Genomic DNA, 23,529 nt, shown 5'->3' with positions numbered 1-23,529 from the left:
TAAGGGTAATAGCTTTTACCTGCCCTTGGTAGCTTCAGAACCTAGTGCAGTGCCTGCCACATGAGACATGTTCTTTCAAAATGAGCTCAGAGTGGGTGCTGTGGCAGGCAATATGTGGATGTGTGCATGTGGAGGCCAGACCAGGATATTGGGTGTTTACTTCTATTGCCTTCTGCTTTATTGACTTGCTTTATGGACTTTATTGAGTTTCTTGATGAACTGGAACTTCACCTTTTTCATGAGGCTGGCTGGCCAGCAAGCTCTAAGGATCTATCTGTCCCTGCCGCCAAAGCTGGGGTTACAGGCACATGATGCAGATATGATCAGCTTTTTACATGGGGGCTGAGGATTTGAACTCAGTTCCTTCTGCTTGTGGAGCAAGCACTCTTACCCACGGAACCATTTCCCCAGTCTCCACAGGATTTTGTTGAATGTCTAAATGAAATTAGACATTCAAAGTAATGGCTGATTCTCTTGAGTATAAGCCGTGATTGTTTCTGGAGGATGAGGTCTGACTTTTAGCAGTTGGGAGACTGTGGGTGGTACCTATGTATTTGCAGCATTGGTTTTCCTCATACAGGACAAGGTAGGGCTAGATTAATGAGCACTGACTGTGTCTAAGGGAGGATGGAATCGGCTCTGCTCAAGATGGGGGCAGGGGGCTTGTGACAGTTCATCTAGTAAAGTGTTTTCTGCATAATAATGAGGACCTGAGTTTGACCTCCCAATACTGGGCACAACGGTTTAGGGTGCCATGACATTACTTAGAAGCCAAACAGACTCTTGGAGCTCACTGGCCAGCAAACCCAGCCAAATGAGTGCATTTCAGGATAGCAAGAGATACTGTCTCAACAATGACCACAACAAAATCAAGGGACATATGATCTGAAGAATGACACCTGGGATTAATTTCTGGCCTCTGCATACATGTACGCAAATGTGCACATGCACAGCCTGCTGCCCACACATGTGTACCTTGACATGTCAGAAAGTGGGTGGAGCGATGGACGTCAGAAAGCCTGGCACTGCGAGCCTGGAACTCTAAGATAAAGAGAGTCATGGCCTGTCTTAGTTAGGGTTTTACTGCTGTGAATAGACACCATGACCAAGGCAACTCTTATAAAGCCAACATTTAATTGGGGCTGGCTTACAGGTTCAGAGGTTCAGTCCATTTTCATCAAGGTGGGAGCATGGCAGCATCCAGGCAGGCATGGTTCAAGAGAAGCTGAGAGTTCATCTGAAGGCTGCCAGAAGACTGACTTCCAGGCAGCTAGGGTGAGGGTCTTAAAGCCTGCTCCCACAGTGACATACCTACTCCAACAAGGCCACACCTCCTAATAGTGCCACTCCCTGGGCAAAGCATATACAAGCCATTGCATGGCCTTTCTCTTGGACCACGTAAACTGTGAGCATAGAGCTGGCTTGCGAACATGGCTGTGGACTCTCTTGTAGTAGTAAGGCTGTCTCTAACAAGGAAGGCCAGCCTGCAAGAGCATAGGCCCCTGCCTTGTGAACCTAAGAATTTTTAGATTCTGCTCACCAAAACTGGATGTAAGAGAGAAAATAAGGAAAATGAAAGGGGTATGAAGCAGTGGTTAATTTCTAGTTACAAAGGAGAGTGGGCTGTCTCCGTGTGTGGCTACGAAGAACAGAGCAGCAGCGGGGTGGGGGTGGAGGGGCAGCTATTGAGAAAGCAGACATGCCTGAGCTTTCAAATGTGCAAGGGAGTGAGGGGAAGGAGTCACAAGGGCAAAGACCATTATGGGGAAAACCAGGCTGAAACAGAAGAAGAGAAACAGTGCAAATTGGAGAGGATTGGGTTTACAGGAAATCGACACTTGGCATTCTGTGGAAACTGACGCTTTGGATTTGGACACGGCAGAACTGTAAATGTGGATACGGTGTAAATGCCGTTCATAATTCAAAAAGTCTGGAAGCTTCAAATGAGATAATCTTTCTGAGGGCATGCTGACAAGTATGGAGGAAGATGTTTGTGGTTGAGATAAAAGAACACTGATGTAGAGTCTGGGGAAGCATAGCTCCAGAGCTGGTGGACACAGGGGAAGAGAGAAATCCCTGGTCCTCTCCTTGGCCTCTGGGTCCTGGGCCAGCAAAGTGACAATAACTATTCTTTTCCAGGAATTTCTGAGGGTTCTGACACTTAATATTGATTGACAACTTGGCTGGATTTAGAATTACCTAGAAGACAGACTTCTCTGGGTGTGATTATGAAGGTGTTTCCACAGAGGAAGGAAGCCCCACCCTGACATGGGTGGCAGTGCTTCATGGACTGGGGCCTGGGTTTAATAAAATGGATAAAGGAGAAAGGAAGTCGACCTCACCTTGGTTCCAAATGCAGATACACTATGAGCAGCTGTCTTGAGCCCCTGCCCCATGCCATCTGTCGAGATGGATGGTACCCTCAAATTGTGAGTCAAAATCAACCTTTCCTTTATTAAGAGTTGCTATTGATATCATTTGTCACTGCAGTCCAAAACTGCCTATCACAGGCTATGTAAGTCTCCTTGGACTGGTAGCAATAAAAGGCCACCAGCTGGGTGACTTAAAATTATGGGTCATCTCTCATAGTTCTGGAAAACAGACCATCCAAAAATCAAACCTTTCCTTCCATTGTCCTGTTTCTGGAAAGCCTTGGCTATGGCTGTGGCTATGGCTGTGGCTGTGGCTGTGGCTGTGGCTGTGCCTGTGCCTGTGCCTGTGCCTGTGCCTGTGCCTGTGCCTGTGCCTGTGCCTGTGCCTGTGCCTGTGCCTGTGCCTGTGCCTGTGGCTGTGCCTGTGACTGTGCCTGTGGCTGAGGCTGTGTCTGTGTCTGTGTCTGTGTCTGTGTCTGTGTCTGTGTCTGTGTCTGTGTCTGTGTCTGAGGCTGTGTCTGTGGTTGTGGATAAGGCTGTGCCTATGGGTTAGTCTGTGTCTGTGTCTGTGTCTGTGGCTGAGGCTGTGTCTGTGTCTGTGTCTGTGGCTGAGGCTGTGTCTGTGGTTGTGGATAAGGCTGTGCCTATGGGTTAGTCTGTGTCTGTGTCTGTGTCTGAGGCTGTGTCTGTGTCTGTGTCTGTGTCTGAGGCTGAGGCTGAGGCTGAGGCTGAGGCTGAGGCTGAGGCTGAGGCTGAGGCTGAGGCTGAGGCTGAGGCTGAGGCTGAGGCTGAGGCTGTGGCTGTGGCTGTGGCTGTGGCTGAGGCTGAGGCTGAGGCTGTGGCTGTGGCTGAGGCTGAGGCTGAGGCTGAGGCTGAGGCTGAGGCTGAGGCTGAGGCTGAGGCTGAGGCTGAGGCTGAGGCTGTGGCTGTGGCTGTGGCTGTGGCTGAGGCTGAGGCTGAGGCTGAGGCTGTGGCTGTGGCTGTGGCTGTGGCTGTGGCTGTGCCTGTGCCTGTGCCTGTGCCTGTGCCTGTGCCTGTGCCTGTGGTTGTGCCCGTGCCCGTGGCCGTGGCCGTGGCCGTGGCCGTGCCTGTGCCTGTGCCTGTGTCTGTGTCTCTGCCTGTGGCTGTGGCTGTGCCTGTGGCTGTGCCCGTGTCCGTGTCCGTGTCCGTGTCCGTGCCCGTGCCCGTGCCCGTGCCCGTGCCCGTGCCCGTGCCCGTGCCCGTGCCCGTGCCCGTGGCCGCGGCCGCGGCTGCGGCTGTGCCTGCGGCTGAGGCTGTGTCTGTGGCTGTGTCTGTGTCTGTGGCTGTGGCTGTGGCTGTGGCTGTGGCTGTGGCTGTGGCTGTGGCTGAGGCTGAGGCTGTGCCTGTGCCTGTGCCTGTGGCTGAGGCTATGCCTGTGCCTGTGCCTGTGCCTGTGCCTGTGCCTGTGCCTGTGCCTGTGCCTGTGCCTGTGCCTGTGCCTGTGCCTGTGCCTGTGCCTGTGCCTGTGCCTGTGCCTGTGCCTGTGCCTGTCCCTATGGGTGAGGCTGTGGCTGTAGCTGTTGCTATGTCTGTGTCTGTGTCTGTGTCTGTGTCTGTGTCTGTGTCTGTGTCTGTGTCTGTGTCTGTGGCTGTGGCTGTGGCTGTGGCTGTGGCTGTGGTTGTGGCTAAGGCTGTGCCTATGGGTGAGGCTGTGGCTGTTGCTGTGGCTGAGGCTGAGGTTGAGGCTGTGCCTGTGGCTGAGGCCGAGGCCGTGGCCGTGCCCGTGCCCGTGCCCGTGCCCGTGCCCGTGCCTGTGATTGTGGGTGAGGTTGTGCATGTGCCTGTGCCTGTGGCTGAGGCTGTGGCTGAGGCTGAGGCTGAGGCTGAGGCTGAGGCTGAGGCTGAGGCTGTGGCTGTGGCTGTGGCTGAGGCCGTGGCTGAGGCCGTGGCTGTGGCTGTGGCCGAGGCAGAGGCCGTGCCCGTGCCCGTGCCCGTGCCCGTGCCTGTACCTGTGCTTGTGGGTGAGGCTGTGCATGTGCATGTGCCTGTGGCCGTGACTGTGGCTGTGGCTGTGGCTGTGGCTGTGGCTGAGGCTGAGGCTGTGGCTGAGGCTGAGGCTGAGGCTGAGGCTGAGGCTGAGGCTGAGGCTGAGGCTGAGGCTGAGGCTGAGGCTGAGGTTGCCACACTCCACTTCTATTTTCACATGGCCATCCATCCCACATCTTTCTGCCCTCTCACCTTTTTATGAAGACAGTACTCATTAGATTCAGGGACCACACTAAGTGCACGATGGTCTCATCTTGAGATCCTTAGCTAATCTCATCTACAGAGACCTCATTTCCAAACATGATCATGTTCTGAGGTCCGGATGGGCAGGTGGACGTGGGCATGCCTTTTGAGGGAAGGGACATCATTCAACCAACTACAGCATCCAAACTGTAATGAAGAGAGGTCACTAGTATGCTCAAAATATTTTCCACTTACTGTCTCTTGTTCCCCAAAGATCTCTCTCTTTATAGGACTTCTAATGTCCCTCTAGTCACTCTCATTGTCCAAGGAATACAACAAGACACACAGACTGGTATTTCAGGTTCTAGCTTCTTCTCTTGACCTCTGCTCTTAGCCTTTTCCCAGCTTCCTACACTCTGTGACCTTAGCTCTAGTTGAACTTCTTCTAGGAACATTCTCAGAGGATAAGCTCCTTTTCGGGCACCTTCATAGGCGAGCTTCATAGGATGAGCTTCTCCTTTCGCTGCCCCGTTAACCAGATCTTTCCATTTCCTTCAATTAAACCAGATTGTGCCTCCTGTCCTCTGATTTGCCCGACTGCCACTTGGATCGCTCCCTCCTGCACTATTTGGCACAGGAGACTGTGGGCACAGTGACCTGGTGCCTCACACTTTTTTCTTTCTGCCATGGTGAACTGTGTTCTCAAACTGTAAGTCAATAAATCCTTCCTTCCACCCTGAACTCTGTCAAGGATCCCTTTGAACCTCCAGACTTCTGTTGTACTTAGCACAAATGGATCTCACTAGCTGGGGCAGGCATAGTCCCTTTCTACTAAGCTGCTTCTTTCCTCCTCCTCCTCTTCCTCCTCCTCTTCCTCGTCCTCTTCCTTGTCCTCCTCTTCCTCATCCTCTTCCTCCTCCTCTTCCTCCTCCTCTTCCTCATCCTCTTCCTCGTCCTCTTCCTCCTCTTCCTCCTCCTCTTCCTCCTCCTCTTCCTTGTCCTCCTCTTCCTCCTCTTCCTCATCCTCTTCCTCATCCTCTTCTTCCTCCTCTTCCTCATCCTCCTCATCTTCTTCCTCCTCTTCTCCCTCATCCTCTTCTTCTTCCTCCTCCTCTTCCTCCTCCTCCTCCTCTTCTTCCTCCTCCTCCTCCTCCTCCTTCTTCTTCCTTCTCTCTCTCTCTCTCTCTCTCTCTCTCTCTCTCTCTCTCTCTCTCTCCCTCCCTCCCTCCCTCCCTCCCTCCCTCCCTCCCTCCCAAACCACCTCTGTTCTGAATGAGTACCTGGTATCTTCCTGTGGTCCACTGTGGATTATCAAGTGGTCCGTTCATGAAGATTCATGGGGCATTTCCTCTGTTTTGTTTGGTCTCAGAGCCCAGGGATCTAGCCCATTCCCCCCATCAAGGGACCAATGCTCTCCCTCTCCCCCTCCCACCATGCTCTCCCTTACCCCTTCCCTTTGAGGCTCTCACAGCAACATTTCAGGTCCCACATGTTCCCCTTCAGATACCTCAACAAATCTTTAGTGGAAGATGCTACATGAGGAACTGAAATATCTGTGAGCTTAAATGTGGGGTGCTGAGACCCCATCATAGGAGAAGCAGGCCCTAGGTCTGCAGCCGATGCCAGGAAGGAAGGGCCATGAAGAGGAGGGAGCCAGGCTTTCAGAAGTTCTTCCCTACTTCCCCACACTCATAGCAAAGAGAGCACAAAGAATGAATTAGGTCTGTGGCTTTACCAGATTTTGACCATCTTTGCCCTCCTCGTGCTTCTTGTTAGCCCTTGCAAAGTTTTTGGAGGGGACTACGAAGAAGTGGGGTTGTATGACACAGATGGGGTTACGTGTCTCGAGAAAATGCCCAGCACCAAGACTCTTCTCAGGCCATGCCTTCCGCCATTCAATAAGGCCGTTTTCCAAAGCCAGCTAGGTCCTGCCTTTGAGTCATCAACAACACGCTCTCTGCTCTCCTACTCTACAGGCAGCAGGTCCTGCACCCTCCCTCCTGAGTCAGGAGGATGAGAGGGGGTGAGAAAATAAGAAGAACCTCCTCTGGTCTGATGCAATGGGCAAACCAGAGGTACACAGCTTGGCATGAGGTGGACCCCACCCTGGCATCCCTAGAAGGCTCAAACCAGAGGTGCACCTCTTGGCATGAGGTGGACCCCACCCTGGCATCCCTAGAAGGCTCAAACCAGAAGTGCACCTCTTGGCATGAGGTGGACCCCACCCTGGCATCCCTAGAAGGCTCACTCACCAGCATTGTTCTGCTGTTTGGTGTTTTTGATGTAGGCTGAGAACTTAGAGAAGATGTCAATACCCGCTGTGTTAGATTCTCGGTGTCTTGCGGCCAGTTTGGGGTACCTGGAAGGGAAGTCACAGTTATCTATGAAGCTAGAGGAACAAGACTCTTCAGTGGCGATCCTGTCTGCATCCCAGGGAGCGACATTCCCTTTTCTGGCCGAAACTACCATCTTTTGGAATTTAACAGTCATCCTGTGGGGAGGGTGGACACACAACCCTCAATCACAATCAAGGAAATCAGAGGCCAGTGAGGTGCTGAGAGACTTAACTAGAGTGATTCAGTCTGTTGGGCAAGGAACCAAGGTGCCACCCATAGACCTCTTCCTGGAATGGCAGAGGAGAGACAGCAACACAAGGATGGCCTCTGTGTCAGGTGGGGTTCCTGATATGTCCCTTGAACATATGAAAATGCCTGTCTACTCACCACCACAATCCTAGCTGCGCAGAGCTAGTGGATGCCTGAGTCCTCAGCTCCAAGGTCTTAAAATCATTTCTCTAAAGGAAGAGTGTTCCCTGTGTGCTTCTAAACTGTCTCTGATGCTTATTACATGTGCGGGGTAAGAGTAACTTAACTGGGCTCCACCCGCAGGGCATGTGTTTTTTATCTCTTGGATTTCCAAGTATGGATGGAGAGTTACAATGATCCCACTCCATCCCTTGCACTGTTTCTCATTTTGAAGTGGAAAAAAAACATGCAAGAGATAGACCAGGCTTGGGATGCTTGGTGTTGAAACTGAATGAGGAGTAAGCTCATATGTGTGGAACTCCTTGGATTTACCTGACACCATCATCACATGGGTAATACTGATTATTCATTTACTAGAGGAACTCTTAATATCAATTTAATCAAAGAATTCTTTTTGTAAGACAGTTATGTGCATGGCCAGGCCAACGTGTGTATAGATGGGGCAGATGGACAATATATCATTATTAACAAGTGTGGGGCTTTGTGATCTGGAGGGGATAGTTTTAATGTATGTGTCTGAGTTGTTTTATCTATTAATCAAAATTCTTTTCTTCAGATTTTATGTTTTTAACCACAATGAACTCTTTAAGAATCGTGTGCTGTGAGGTTTGTGAGATAGTCCAGCCAGTAAAGATGGTGAGAAAGGGCCTGAATTTGACTCCCAGAATCTATGTCAGAAGGTGAGAATGGTAGCATGCTTGTAATCCCAGGGCTGAAGCAGTGAGCCAGGGGGATCTCTGGGGTCCAATGACCAGCATGAGTAGACTAACTCATGAGTTTTATACTGGGGAGACATCCAGGCTTGAAAGACAAGATAAGAGGTGACACCTGAGGAATGCCCCTCAGGTTGACCTTGGACTCCATACACATATTTGCACTTGTGCACACACCTGCATGCGTGCACACATGCCCACAAATCATTTGTTATTATTCTTTCATTTCTTTCTTTTTCAATGATCTCATTAGCTAGGACTGTCCCACCCATGAAGCCATGGCAGACTATCTGTTTTATTTTTGTGTTTGATTGATTGATTGATGATTGATTGATTGATTGATTGATTTTGCCATGACAGATTTAATGTCGGAGACACTGTCCTTGGAGAAGTCCTCAGGAATGTATCGGTCCCAGCTCTTCATCACAGCCACTAGGCAGGTACTTAGAAGGAGCTACTGCTCCCGTTTTATAACAAAGGTGTTGAAGACCCAAGGTAAACAATCATTTAAGGACCTAAGAAACTGGCTTTGAGACTGAAGCAGTGAATATTCTTCTTATTTGGTGCTCTCATAATGGGAAAACTACCTTGCACCGAGTATTCTCAGCCACTGTGTTCTAGACATGGTCCTGAGCCTCCTAAGTAACTGTGTCTAATGTGTGACGAAGAGTGGGCTTGATCTGGGAAGCTCCTGTCTCAGCTTCTTAAGTCCTGGCATTACAGATGGCTGCCATGCCTGCCTGGCTTTTAAGTGGGCTCTGATACTCTGAGCAAAGTGTGAGTTCCTCTCCTGCTCCATAATTCCTGCATCTTCACTTCACCAGCCACTTGGCAAGAGGCAGGTTAACTCACGGTTCTGACTATTCTGACCCTTAACTGTGCACCTACTTGTCGTGAATATGCTTTTCCAAGAATAAGAGCCTCTCACAGTTTGTGGTTTAAGATCTAAGGTCACTTGTTGTACTCAGGACTGTGTACACCAGACAGCAACAGAACTGGTGGGAATTGTTTCTCACTCTTTATCATTTCATGAGTCTTCCCTTTGTAAAGCATTGAGCTAGGCAGTAGTGTCTTCTACACTGGGCTTGTAAGATCAACCTTACAGTCCTCCATTTAGAGGGCTGGGTACATGTAACCATTTTCTTCAAACCAAGAAAACATTCCTTCCTGGAGTGGGGAGAAAAATCTCGTAAGATTCCGGGAGCTTGGGGGGGTTACATGATCCATAAAACTCCTCCATAAGGTTCCCGGGGAAGGGTAAGTTCCTCAGTGGAACTGGCTGCGAGTTGTGCAGAAGTTCCAGGATGCAGTGGTCACCCAGGAGTGATTTCATAAGTAGTAACCACATTGGGATTAACCTTTGAGTTGCCCATTCCCCTATAAATGATCCCGATAATCTCATTGGTTTACCAAGCTCCACCTATGTGGAATCATTTCCCTGGTCTGTGTGATGCCTACCTGGGCTGAATAGACACTTGTTCGCATTGCCTCACAAAACATCACATAGCCCTTGTGGACCAAGATTAGAGAAGTACTTTTCTGATTGTTTTGTTTTAAATTTGCCTGTAGCAGCAACCGTGCACACTGACTGAATATCCAAGGTCTTCTGTACATTTTCTAGCCAGCCACTCTACAGTCAAGTGACTAGATTCTAGCCAATGGGATGGAGTGTGCGTGTGCATGTGTGTGTACATGTGTATGTGATGTAACTCCTCGTTGCTCTGGCCCATGAAAGCACAGTGTGTGCCCTTCTTTTGTTTTTCTCTGTTGTTGGAGTTGCTGTTTGCACAGCTACAAGGTGGAGGAGCACCATGGTATCCACCGAGACACTGCTTAAGTGGCACATGCCCTTGCCGTGTCAGGCCACAGTACCACATGTTACTACAGGAGCACACTACCTGGCAGCAGAGACCTGAAGCCAAGGCATGAACTCTAGAACCCAAGTTCAACCATCATATGGGAGCTTCTGAAACTGTCTCCACATGTCAGAGGGGCAGGAGAACACAATTCTGCTCTACTGCTGTAAGAGATCTGTATATAGCATTCAAATATAAAACAATGTATTCTCAGTGCTTTGATTCTGAGCCTCAGTGTATGCCTGCCACCTGACTGATGCCACAGCACACCATGTAACCAGCCTGTTTTCGATTAGCCTCCAGGATTCTAATTTTTCTTCCTTTTATTATTTGTGTGTGCATATGTGGTATGCTTACCTGCATGCATGTTTTTGCATGTGGTATGTGTGGAAGGGTGTTTGCATATGTGTATATGCATATAGGAGGAGCTCCGAGGTTGATGTTTGGAATTGTCCTCCATCAGACTGCACCTCCCTCTCATTTGCTGAGCTGGGGTCTCCCAGTCAAATCCAGAGCTCCCCAGTATGGTTAGTTTAGCTGTCCAGCTTGTTCTGGGGGATTCCCTACTTTTGCCTCCCAATGGCGAAATTACAGGAAGGTCGCCACGCCCACTAGGCAGTTACATGAGTTTCTAAACCCTGATCTTAATGCTTGCATGGCAAAAATGAAGTGCTGAGCCATCTCACTGGTCCCCTACCTGCTGAATTCTTATCCTAACTTCTATGCACTCAGATTATTCTATAACAGTCAGCCTTATGTAAAGTCCTCTGAGAAACTCATGCAGTCCCAGATTTGGGTCTGAAAGGGATCTTGGAGAACACTGGTTGGTACCCCCTCATTTTCAAGATCAAACAAGAAGGGAGCGAGCCTTGTCTAAAATCACACAGGATATAGAGTTGATGGGCATGCTTCTCTGTTCTGAATCCTAGCAACTCTGGTTATGGGATGAAGACCACAGGCAAGGGATAGGCATATCTCAATAAATAACTCTGTATGGGCTTCTAGACTTTCTTCCCAGCACTAACGGGGCCAGTCCACAGAAAAGAGGGTCTCATTTAGAAATTACTTGAGATTTCCTGCACTCTTCATCTTGACACCAAATGCTCTCTAGAACCAAATGTAATATTTTTTAAGTGTTGGAGTATTTGCATGTGATTTCTTCTCCTTTAAAAAACAAAGCTGAAAGAGGGAACTCTTGGCTCTCTGGAAGTTTTTACAAACAGTGTCATGATAAGAAACACATGGCCTCCTTGCAACATCAAAAAACAGGGAGTTCTGCTGCCCCCTGGAGAAGCATAAGTCCGGTGACATTACTCCATGGGCCTCTGGATGTGAGGCACCCCACTTTACAGCCAGAGTTAAGGGGGGATTGACTAAGCTGGTGACTTGGGAGCAGACTGGTAAGGATTCTGAGCCTGCAGCTGAGACACTGGCTTGGTGCTATTTACTGACCAGTAAGTAACTAGAGCGCCTACCCCCTCCTGATGGGCACACAGGCATCTGTGAACTGAGGATTCTGTGGACAGCATCCTGAGCAGGTGATGATCTCTTTACTTTAGGAGACCTCTAAAGTCGTTCACTGAATGAACTTGAGGACCTGATACCTAAATGGCCAGGTCACTAGCCTGGCAGGAATGGCCCCATCACACCTCCTACACTTAACTGATGTCCAGAGGAGACCCAGGCCGGAAGCAGCGTGCAGAGCATCAATACAACATGATGGACCAGGGTGAAAAATCTAGAAAGGCCCTGTCCAACACTACAAGACCCTGCTCGAACCATGGGAACTTTACAACCTGATTAAAAAGACAATGGATCTGATAATGACCTTAAGAATGTCCACAAAGTGTGAAATCTATAATCTATAAAGGGTCTTTATGTCCCTTTCTTCTCATTAGGGACACAGACAGATGATTAGAGCTGGGGGGCTTGGCTAACCTGAGTGTCAAGGATTAGGACAGGAAACAGTCTGGGGTAGGGGTGTTCTTTCACACAGGAGGCCTGAAGCCAAAAGCAGAGATGGGAAGAGTCAAGATGACACATATGTCCCCTGGCAGAGCAAGCAGTGTGTCCCATCTATCAGCTTGGCAGAAGACCATGTGAACAGCCCTACCCCTCATTTGTGTTGCTTTCCCGTCCTCCTGGCCAGACTGGGTGGAAGTAGACATTCCTGAACGGGATGATTGGTTCCAAGGAGACAACGTTAACCTAACCAGGCAACATCAGGACTCTGCCTGAGTTAGTGAAAACAGATTTTCACGTGGGATTTGCAACTAGTACAAGCAACAAATAAGCTGAGTCAAAGGAGAGCAAGAAGGAGTGAGGAATCAGCCCCTTTGGGACACATCCATCCAAGAAGCTGGCTGGTGTTCTGTTCAAAGACACACATGGCTTCTGGCTGTGGGCTGTCAGACCATGTGTGTGGCTGTGCTGTTTGAACTAATTCCCTCATTGAAAGTCTATACCCAGCAGCTTCCAATGGGCTGCAGGCCACTTCCCTCTCAGTGTGAAAATGACCTGCCCTAACACAGTGGCAAAGGATGTTCTGAAGGGAGTGTGTGTCTTTACTTAGGGCTTCATCAGGGCAGTGCGGACGAGTAATCTTCCAACAGTAGGGCATCAACGGTTACCGTGGGCTGTCCCACTGTGCCAGGCTATAAAACAAGCTTAAGAACAGCCCCTTGTCCCAGGTGCCAGGGCTGATGAGAGGGTGATGTGCCTCACAGAACGAAGTGCCTGACACAACCTGAGAGCTACATTTACTGACACATAAACAGAACTCTGAGATGAACACAGAAAGATGATTGGTAACTCTCCTTACCTTACCTCTCTCCTCACTCCTCCCCCTTGGCTGAAACTGTCCCCTATTAGCTCCTCCTACCCGATTCTGAACTGATAGTCTGTTTGCTATGGTTGTTTTCTTTTAGACAAGATCTCATGCACCCCAGGCTAGACAAAAATCTCATGTATCCCAGGCTAGACAAAAGTCTTATGTATCTCAGGCTAGTCTTGAACTGCCTACACTCCAAAGAGCGACTTCAAATCTCCTTGACTCTACCTTCTGAGTTCTGAGAATGCAGGCATGGGCCAAAACACTTGGTTTATGTGTTGCTGAGGATGGAACTCAGGGCTTCTCACGTGACAGATAAGCACCATGCCAACCGAGCTACATCCCCAACCCTTTCCGAGGCTTCCTTTCCCAGCAGCCAGGGAAAGTCTTACAGCTGGCTCTCCAGGTTGTCTGATAAAGATCTTTCCCTGACTACCTTGCAGTACTGAGTTCAGTCTTCCTGACTCTGTCAACAAAGCCAGGTTTCTATTTTAACAATGAGGAATGGTTGTTTTAATCTCTGACTATTCTGCAACGAATGATCCCAGACTCAGCCACCTTTAGACTGTGTCTCTTACCTACACTTGCTGTAGTAGATTACATCAGTAGCAGCATCAGTAGTAGCTAATCTGCCCCCGTGAGAACTCTCAGCGCCTGCACCTGCCAGGCTCAGTCAGTGTTCGTATGTTTATCTGTGACTTGCTCAGATTTATGGCTTCTGGTGTGGTCTCAGCACCAGCTGTCCCTTTCCTGGTTTGTTATCATTATATCAGCCTTTTATCCTGTCACTGAAGACGGAGTTTGTATCATCTCGAGTTTTTCCAGGTACAGTGAATTAAGATTCAGGGGGAGAGAGGGGGGTTATAGATGGAGAGGAGGAGAGAGAGAAGGAAGGAAGGAGAGGGGAGAGAAAAAGGGGGTGGAAGGGAGGAAGAGAAGGAGGGGAGGAGAGAGAGAGAGAGAGAGAGAGAGAAAGAGAGAGAGAGAGAGAGAGAGAGAGAGAGAGAGAGAGAGAGAGAGAGAGAAATCTCCCCAGAGCCCCTAAAGTCACTCTGTATAGGAACAGACTGGCAATACCTATGGGTAACTGGCCTTAGTGCACCCACTTTGAGATTGGGGTTCCATTTTCTAAAAATAGAGGCCCCCCACTTCAAACTGAAGCAGCCCTGTTGGAAATCTGCCTCCCACATCTAACTCTCTCCCTTTCTGTAGCTCTGCAAAGGACCAGCTGATTACTTCTCAGGCGTCAGAGTCTCCTCCAGGAACTCTTCAATCTTGTTGACATCTGTCTTCACATCCCCATTGAAGGTCAGGAAAGGCGGGTGCGTGCCAGGAGCCAGGTTGTGTAGATCGGCTGGCTTTCTGTGGAGAGAGTGAGATTCCAGTGAGGGTGTGAACCAGGGGCCCTCCTGTTCCGAGAAGCCTATGACTTTAATTCTGGTCTGGGGTTAATCAACATGCCAGTAGCAATCAGACTTGTGGTACTAGGTGTAAGACAGTAGAAGCTGTAGAAGCTCTGAGGGCTTGTGATGTGACACAGAAAACTCATTCAGGGGAGGAAAAACAGCAAGGGACCTCACAAGATGAAGCTGAACACAACAGAAGAGTCTAGAGAGGATCATGCTGAGCATCTAAATTAACTTCTGGGTTTAACTTCACGGGGCTGTGCCCCAACTGCTTAGCTCACTAATTACTCCAACAAAACACACAATCTCAGGCTTGACAGATTAACGCAGTGGGCTGAAGAAATGGCTCAGTGGTTAAGGACACTCCCTACTTTTCCAGAAAACCTGAGTTCGGTTCCTAACACTCACATCAGGAAAAACACAAGTGCTAGTAATCCCACCTCCAGGGAATCTCATACCCCTTTCTGGCTTCCACAGACAATAATAATAATAATAATCAACACATTGGATCTCACTTTTACCCTAAGAGATATATTTGAATACAAAAATATACATGCGTTGGGGACTTGTTCAAGTTCCAATACTCTCATTCTGAGTAACATAAATTTTAATATGTAGCAATTAACATCTGACTTGGTCAATATCTTCCTAGACTTCACACACTATATATATAATTTGTCTCTAAATGGCCCCTTGCATGGAAGATCCAATAGAAAAGGAAATAGTAGTTGAAAGAAAACCAAGGCTGTTAAATGAAGTCAGTGTGTTCAAGGAGCATCATTGTTCTGCTTAACCATGGGCCCTGGTGAAGACTCACGGGTTAGGTCCAAGAGGCCTACATTCAGTATTGCGGATAAACCTTCAGGAGGCTGTGGCCAAGGACCCTACATCAAGAATTATGAGCAGGGTTTGGTGGTCCATCCACTCCTGTTATCCCAGCACTTGGAAGGCTGGAGCAGGGGGATTGCCACCATTGTGACGCCAGCTTGGGCTATATCCTGGAACACCGTCTCAAAAACTAATCAGTTAGACAGACAAAGTGCACAACACCCACTTTCAGTTTCTAAAACCCACATGGCAGCTAATAGCTTAGAACTGCCTATAATTCCAGTTCCAGGAAGACCAATGCCCTCTTCTGGCCTCTTCAGGTACCACATACACATGATGGACAGGCACACATGCAGGCCAAGCAGCCATACACGTATAATAAAAACTTAAATTAGAAAAGGATCAACTTAAGCTGGGTAGTGGTGGCTCATGCCTGTAATCCCAGCACTTGGGAGGTAGAGGCAGGTGGATTTCTGAGTTTGTAGGCCAGCCTGGTCTACAGAGTGAGTTCCAGGACAACCAGGGCTATACTGAGAAACCCTGTCTCAAAAAAAAAAGGGGGGGGAGGGGATCAACTTTAACTGAGAAATTAAAAATCAGAAGTTGCTCTGATATTGATTAAAAACTCCAACCCAATTATGAAAGTTTGAGATTTCCACTGAATGTTGAAGACCAGTAGGTAGCTCTCCTACTGGTAACCAATTAATAATCCACTATATCTCACCTTTTACTGTTTTTTAATCTTAATTTAAGCACAATACTTTTTTAAAAAAAAATATAACCATTATGATTTTAATTTTAGTAAAAATTAGTAGTTGTGTGAAGGACTTTTAAAATTACACTCAATATATGTAAAAAATCGAAGATTCCCCCGAGTCAGAAATGGAATCTTTTACAACAAAGTTTTGAGGGCATTTAAGGGTTATTTTAAATTATAAACGATCCAATTCCAAGGAATTACAACTTCATGTATCTAGGAGGATTTGAGTAAATGCAGCATGTGTTTAGGAAAGCTGTTTCTGTTTGTCTCAGGTTTTCCTGGGACCAGTAAAACCTTATAGATGAAGGGTACTTAGCCAAGCTCAGTCCTTCTGAAGAGAGAACACAGGCCCGTGTGTCCCAACTAGACAGGTGAGCTAAGGCAGGAAGATCTTAAGTTCAAGGCCAGCCTGGACTCTAGAGTGAACTCAGGTTTAGTCTGGGAAAATTAACAAGATCTGTATCAAAACAGAAAGTACAAGGAGAGATAGAGAGCGGGGATATAGCAAGCACTTGCCTAGTATGCATGAAACCCTAGGCTCATCCCCAACTCCATACCAAACATAAAGAAGAAAGAAAGTCTTTTGATATGTTGCTCGAAGTCATTCTTAAATCTAAGATAACCCAGTGTCAGGAACCTCACCACCTTTGCTGCAAGCATTGGGGGCATTGCACACATTGGGGACAAGGAGATGCTGAGGTCCCCATGATCCAGAGAGGCATGGGGAGATGTTAGGGAAGAGTGCAGCAATGTGGAACACGCATCCAGTGAATGAAGACGTAATTAATCAAACTTCCTAGAGTCATTCCTCAGCAGTGCCCAGTGTGGACCCTGTTGATGCTGGATACTTGGTATATTGACTGCCACTGGGGAGGTATGTCTGGGGACAGCACCAAGAAGGACATGGGTCTGTTATTGCCAATGATGTGGTGTGCTTCTGAAGTTCCTCTTGCCAGGTGGTCGAATTCCAGAGCAAGGGTTGACAAGGGAGGGGAAGGAGGCTTGGCAACAGGAAATGGAGACTCAGGCTGTACCAAGGAAGGAGGGTGGGGTTCATGGCAGGAGTCTCAAGGCAGCCATGAGTGTTTCCATTACCCTGGATGTTCTCTGAGTTTGCAACATTCTTTGTGGTCATTGGAGCAGAAAATATGAGATGAGGAAACTGTAAAATGTCAACAAGAGGGACAGGGGCTTCTGTGAGGAGACAAATTCCTGGTCTAATCAGTTAGGGAGGGGACGAGAAGAATTTCAATGACGGTGCTGCTCCCAAGTCACTCCCAACAGGCTGCTCTCCAGCACACTTGGGAACTCGGACAACTGAGACTGCAAGTATTTTTAAAATCTAATTTACTTAGTGCCTTTGTTGACTCTGTGTGTGATCCTCCCCTCATATAAAGAGAGGACATTCTTTGCCGGCTCCTCCTGTTTTGTAACTGACACTGGCCAGGAAGGAAGTCCTCACTGATTTTATTTTGGAGCAGTTACTGTGGATTAAAGATACAGTGGTCTGTTGGTCTGTTGTCAGGGCGGTGGTGGGGTTTTGTTGGCTGCTGGGTTCTGACACCTTAGGGACATGTCACTTCTGGCTCCTGAAGCTTAGCTGGACATTGTCAAAAAAATGCTGGTCAGTGCCACCCCTTCCTCTCTGTGTCAACCCCCAACCCAACACTTGGAATTGAAATTACATTATTCTATATTTTCAGATTTGATTTGTGAATTATTTCACCTGCCTCATTTTTTCTTTAGCTCCCTGATTGACAGCTCCATGAGGGCTGCTGGGTTTCAAGTTCATGCAGCAAGCCAAGTAGAATCCTAAACATAAATCTATGGCCCACTTCCTTAAACTCCTAACAGCACTCCCATGGATTAAAAACACCTAATTTTTAATCATTGTGGGACAGATGAAGAAACTGAGGCTCAGAAAAGTTCCAAGTCACTCAGCCGACCAATGACAGTGCTGGAAAAAGAGATCAGTTTTCTTAGGAATTTGTGTGTGTGTGTGTGTGTGTGTGTGTGTGTGTGTGTGTGTGTGTGTGTGTATGTATGCATGTATGCATGCACATGTGTGTGTATAGTGCTGTAAACGGGGGTGATGCTACTCACCAAGCCAGACTTAGAAGGGTGTCAGCAGGATTGGGTCTGATAATGTGTGAGAGAGAAACAGAAGCATCCATAAGATGCCAGAGGGACTCCCTTACCCAAGCTAGGAACTCTAGTGAGCTCCTATAGGTAAGAATCTAAACACTCTAGTTTCTGTAGAAGGAAGTTCCTTCCTTGCCCAGGCTCTGAAATCCTGCTCCTTTTAGTTGTTCCAGACACTGGTTGTATAGCAGATACATGTTCCCTCACTGCGCTAAGACCAATGGCAGACACTAGGATCTTAGCAGCAGCCCCTCCTATTTCCAGCTGGTGAGGGTCCTCAGTGAGTCTGTCTCAGCTTCCTTGTATAATATAGAGTGTTGGAATTACCCTTATGAAGTACACATTGCAGGATTTTGCAGAGAAAAGCCATTAGCAGTTATAAAGCTTTGGGGCTGTAAATGTTACAACTAGTTAAAACGCTAAATGACGATCATGCCTAAGGAAGTCCAGATCATAGCTAGGTAAGTTTAAACGGAGGCCACTCCCGAGAGTGTTGGGGTGGAGGACTTAACAAGAAGTTGGGACTGAAGCTGAGCCTGGAGACAGGGTATTCTGAAGTTCTGAGGAATGAGGAGAAGCCTGACTACACGAAAGAAGCCACTTATCCAGAGCTGCTGGGAACAAGAGCGACCTCAAGGACAGAGAGGGCACAGGGAGAAGCATTAGGAGAACTGAACAGAGTGTAGGCTGCTTTGGAAGCACTTCCACCATGGGCTAGGGGATGTGGTCAAGCTTTGCTGGGCACTGTGAGCCCCAGTGGAATAAGACACCTGGTGCGTTTCTACTTCTACTCAGAGGACCCAGACTACAGCTCAGTGACAGAGCACTTGAACAGCATGCAGGGGCTCCAAGTTAGATCCTTAGTGCAATAGATGAATATGAATAAAATTGTCCCCAAGAGCTCAAATGAATAGACATAATCAAGCTATATTTTTTCCCTCTCAGGACCTGAACATGCAGTCCTCTGGTCCAGAACTCTCACACTAGGGGCTCTAAAAGCCGAGACAAATTATTAGAAAAGGTCAGGATTCTAATTCCCTGAAAATTCAGTTGCCAATCTGGAAACCCCACCAGGGTCCAGCAAACCTAATGTCTGTGCTATTATGATAAATGTCATGTTTTTATATGCCTGTGCCCATCTTTGAGGCAGACACTTTTTGTGTGACCTTGCCTTCTTTTTTCTTTTCTTCTTGTTAATCAATCCATGCCAGCCAGGGTAGTGAAGCACAGCCCTGAGGGAGGTCCTGGGTTTTTTTCAGCCTCCTTTGTGAGCTGGGCTGGGCCCTGGGAACAATTCTGGGCAATGAGGTGGAATCCATCAGAGGTTTCCCGGAGCCCCAGGATGGCACTGGATTTCTATCATTTCATCTAACTCCTCCTTGTGCTAGGTGTCCCCTCATGGACACAAGGTCCTTTACCTTTTCAGATCCACGGTGGTGACATTGAACACGACTCCTTTCAGCCAGAGGATCATGAAGAGACGCTGAGAGAAAGGACAGTTGCCAATGCTTTCTCCATCGATCCCAGCCTGGAAAGAAAAGAAGGGCAGAAAAACCTGAGTCTCGGGGCACAGATACACAAAAAAGAACATGGATGGTAAAGAACAAACTCTGGGCTTATAGCCACATCCCAGCTAACTTCAGAGACTCGTTGTATCCTTCTCCTTTTCCCTAACATTTAGTCAGAATGATGCCTTGTACCCAGTGTGGTCTTCATAAATGCTGAACTGGAATTTCCAACATGAGGTGTTCTAGAACCATACTTTCTAAAACCACAGACCCTCCAGGCCTTTTGAGACTAACTGGCTCTCTAAATAAAGCAGGACTTAAAGATTCAGTTCCTAGCTTAATAAGTGACAGGAAGCAAGGACTCAGGGACTTTGGTCACATTTGCTCCATAAGGGTGTCTCAGGACAGATCCTTGGGCTGTGATTCCACCTCCAGTGGCCAGGATATCATCAAAGGCAGCACTTTAATCAGTATGGCACTCAGTATATTGATAGCTGTTGGTATCAATGTATTACTTATTGGTGAAAACATCCTTTTTATTCAAGAAACACATATTGATGATGTGGGGTGTTAGGGCACTGGGGGAAATGGCCCTAAAGAGTTTTAGTAAAAGGCATGTGTGTGTGTGTGTGTGTGTGTGTGTGTGTGTGTGTGTGTGTGTCTGTCTGTCTGTCTGTCTGTCTGTCTGTCTGTGTTTGCAGAGGTCAAAAAAGGCATCAGATCCTTAGTGCATAAGTTACAGACAGTTGTAAGCTGCCCAGTGTGGGTACTGGGAACTAAACTCAGTCCTTTGGAAAGTGGCTACCCATGTCATCACAGTCAAGTGCAAATGACTTTATCTTTGTCAGGTATAGGGGTATATTGGTCTGGTGCTACTATGTATTTAAATGCAAAACACTGCCCCTCCCCAAGATCTGGTTGTCTTTACAAGGAGATCTTCATGTACATCAAATGATGCTATGTAAAACTTTCCATCAAGTTATCCCTGATTGGTGAATGAACATGCCTATAGTTTGGGCTGGGCAAAAGAGAGGGGGCAGAGCAATGGTTCCTGGAGTTTGGGGGTCTCAGGCAGGGACCATGAGGCGAGAATGGGGAAAGAAGAAGGAAGAGGTCATCATGGGGTAGCATGGATCATGAGCACATGGCCATGAGGGCTGATCTGACATAGCAGGAGCAGCCCAAAGGAAACATGGCAACAGGAGGATAGAGAGTTCAAGGATAGCCTGGGCTTCCTTGGGAGTTCACGGCCAGCCTATACATGCTGAGACCCTGTCCCAGTAAATTTTGTTTGTTTATTTTTCAATTAGCCAATGAACTCTTTAATTGTGTGTGTGTGTGTGTGTGTGTGTGTGTGTGTGTGTGTGTGTGTTTCTGTGTAGGTGTGCATGTGACAGGGCTGTGTGGAGGTCAGAAGACAACTTACAGGGAGTTGATTCTCCCCTCTCACCATGTGGATCCTGAGGATCAAACTCAGGCTGTCAGACTTGGTGGCAGGCAGTTTGACCAAGTGAGGTATCTTGCCATCCCCCTCCACCATGTTTTTAAGAAAGGCATTCTTGACTGGCAAAAACTTCATACAATAGCTGTCACATTAATAATAGTAATCATAGCTGATATTATCATGCATAGTCTAAGTGATTATTACATCTATTCCCAACCAATTTATTTGCTCCCCATTAGAAGACTGTGGCATGGCATCTTGCCATCCCTAACAGATTGGAAACAGAAGGATGGAGGAGCCATATAACTGTCCAGATTCCTATCTTGGTAAGGCCAGGATTGAGCCAGTGGTCTGGCTTCAGTTTTGGTGTTCTTAATGCCTTTCCCAGAGTTCACGCTTGGACTCAGCCAGGTTATGTCCTCCAAGGGTCACAAGGCCTATGCAGTGAGATGATGACCTTGAGTTGGGCAGAGGCTTCTCCCCCAGTCCTTTGGTGTCTGTCATGCCAGAGTGTAGACAGTGCTAGGAGTCTTTTGTAGGTCCTTGTGATTTCAACATGTGTAATCAATGTCTTGAATCAGGATCTAAGCCTAATAAACAAAAGCTGCTGTTGTGGTGTGTGATCTGGAATGTTCCGAATATGCTTTGTGTTTGCATACTTGGTTCCCAACTGGTGGCACTGTTTGGGAAGGTTGTGGAACCTTGGGGAGAGGAAGCTTTGTGGGAGAAAAGTGAGTCACTCATCATCATCTTCTTCTTCTTCTTCTTCCTCCTCTTCTTCCTACTCCTCTTTATCTTCTTCTTCCTCCTCCTCTTCTTCCTACTCCTCTTTATCTTCTTCTTCCTCCTCCTCTTCTTCCTACTCCTCTTTATCTTCTTCTGTCCTTTCCTCTTCTTTATGTTCAAATTGGGAACAGAAATACCTAATTTCTGCAGGTTTGTTATGTGACTAAATGATACTTATGAAACACATGCGATTCACTTTATAGAGTTGCTGTCATTATGAGTACTTAGAAGAGATCCTTAGATGTCTTTGTGGAATTCGAGACCCTACTCAAGAGTCAGCAAGCCTCTGTATCATGGCACAAAAGATAAAAGCTAAATAAAGTATGTGCTGTGCTCAGAAGTTTGTGGGTGGAGCAATACTTTGAGTCCAGAGCGAAAACACAGGAGGAACCATAGCCAGGGTTCACTGGCTGGGGAAAAATATCCCCTGGGTAGCCCACCATCATCACAGTTCCCACGGAGGGAGGCAGGGGAAAGAGGCTCATGCCAGGTTGGCTGATGATACAGTTACAAGCAGGTACATGTCTGTTCTCTCTGAAGCCATCATGCTGATGTCCAGAGAAACACGCTGCAACTGAACACTTTTAAAAGGAGTCCAGAAGCCAAACATGGGAAGAGCTTGGAACCTGGGAAGATAGATGGGTGAGGTTGAAGTGTCAAGTAGGGACAGATTCTTGACTAATTATCAATGAAGTCCAGTAGAACTCTTTTGTGTTTTCTTAACACCCAGGAACTTCTGTCGTAAATATTTAAAGGTCCTCCAATGATGTTCATTCGATCTGATTATATGTCTCAGTGCTTAGATCAGGATAGCTCAAACAGGAGTTCTTCTACCTCAGAAAAACACCAGAGCACAAGAAATGAAAAAGTGATAAAAAAAAAAAAAACAAAAACAAAACCCTACATGTCCAAGCAGGTAGTCTTACTTGCTGTGTGGGTTTAATACGAAGAAGTCTCCTCACTTGAGCTTCCTGTGACCATAGGGGTCCTAACAGAGAGAGCTTGCTTTCCTCTGAATTAGAGCATGGTCAGAGCTTTCACTATTCTCTCTTGACATGCATTTTGTTTTGTTATTGCAAAATGCTATTGAAATTAGTTCTAGAGTTGGTCATGAATCTATTTCCCTTATACCCATGAACTGAATCTCTAATTCCCCAAATTTGCATACCAAATAAAGGCATCTTGACATGCAATGATTCCTTCTGCTAAGTTTGGCCTTTGAGCTCCTGGGATAGCTGAGATGCTTTGGTTATTGCCGTCTTCCTGTTTGCTTGGCTTGCTCCTAATGTTGACTTTGGATATTGAATCTTAACAGTCTTCATAGACTTTAGAGAAGCCACAGAATCTGTCATCTTCCCCCTTAGTTGAGTTTATCTAAGTGCAACATAGGCTCAAGTTCACAAACATGACATATTAAAAGCTCATGTTATCGACATCAAATTGGAATCATGAGATTTATCAAAGATCCCCATGTCTGGCATTTTCTGGAGAAAATCTGGGCAAAATCAGTATTTAAGAACATGTCAACAAAGTATGTTTGCAGCACTTGAGATTTCCATTCTAATACTCATTAAAAATGCAATGCCTGGAGCCCTCCTCTCTTGGATATTTGATTTAATTTGCCTGGCCCTAGCCATCACCAGTTTTGGCTTGTAGAGTTTCCTGGCTTGCCAGGGGCTAATAACTTCTGCTGACTAAGAGATATTCAGCAAAACTGTGCAAGGATATCATTGAAAAAACAAGCAAATGAACAAAGAAATAAAAGTAACCACTGGAGGTGGGTTCAGAGACCGTGGGTCTGGGAGGTGGATGACCAGTGGGACCATATGCCATAGTGCTTGGCATTGCTTCTCATACTCGTCTTGTTTCCTGCTTTCTCACGTGGCTGCTCCTTTAAGTCTTGCTCTCTCCTGCCACCCCATTTCACTT

General features: G+C 47.3%; 1 protein-coding gene across 2 annotated transcripts in view; it reads right to left on the bottom strand.

Moving 5' to 3' along the window:
• Positions 1-23,529, bottom strand: part of Clic5 (chloride intracellular channel 5) — a 144,086-nt gene that overhangs the window by 30,820 nt on the left and 89,737 nt on the right. For both annotated transcript variants that reach the window (XM_034521469.2, XM_034521470.2), the window contains exons 2-4: positions 19,281-19,390; positions 13,963-14,088; positions 6,815-6,921 (exon numbers count right to left, since the gene is read on the bottom strand). In XM_034521469.2, coding sequence (XP_034377360.1) covers positions 6,815-6,921; positions 13,963-14,088; positions 19,281-19,390 — 343 coding nt within the window. The remainder of the gene's footprint in view (positions 1-6,814; positions 6,922-13,962; positions 14,089-19,280; positions 19,391-23,529) is intronic.

This window comes from Arvicanthis niloticus, chromosome 17 (genome assembly GCF_011762505.2).
Source record: "Arvicanthis niloticus isolate mArvNil1 chromosome 17, mArvNil1.pat.X, whole genome shotgun sequence".
Classification (NCBI taxonomy): Eukaryota; Metazoa; Chordata; class Mammalia; order Rodentia; family Muridae; genus Arvicanthis; species Arvicanthis niloticus.
This window is presented reverse-complemented; position numbering and strand designations above follow the sequence as displayed.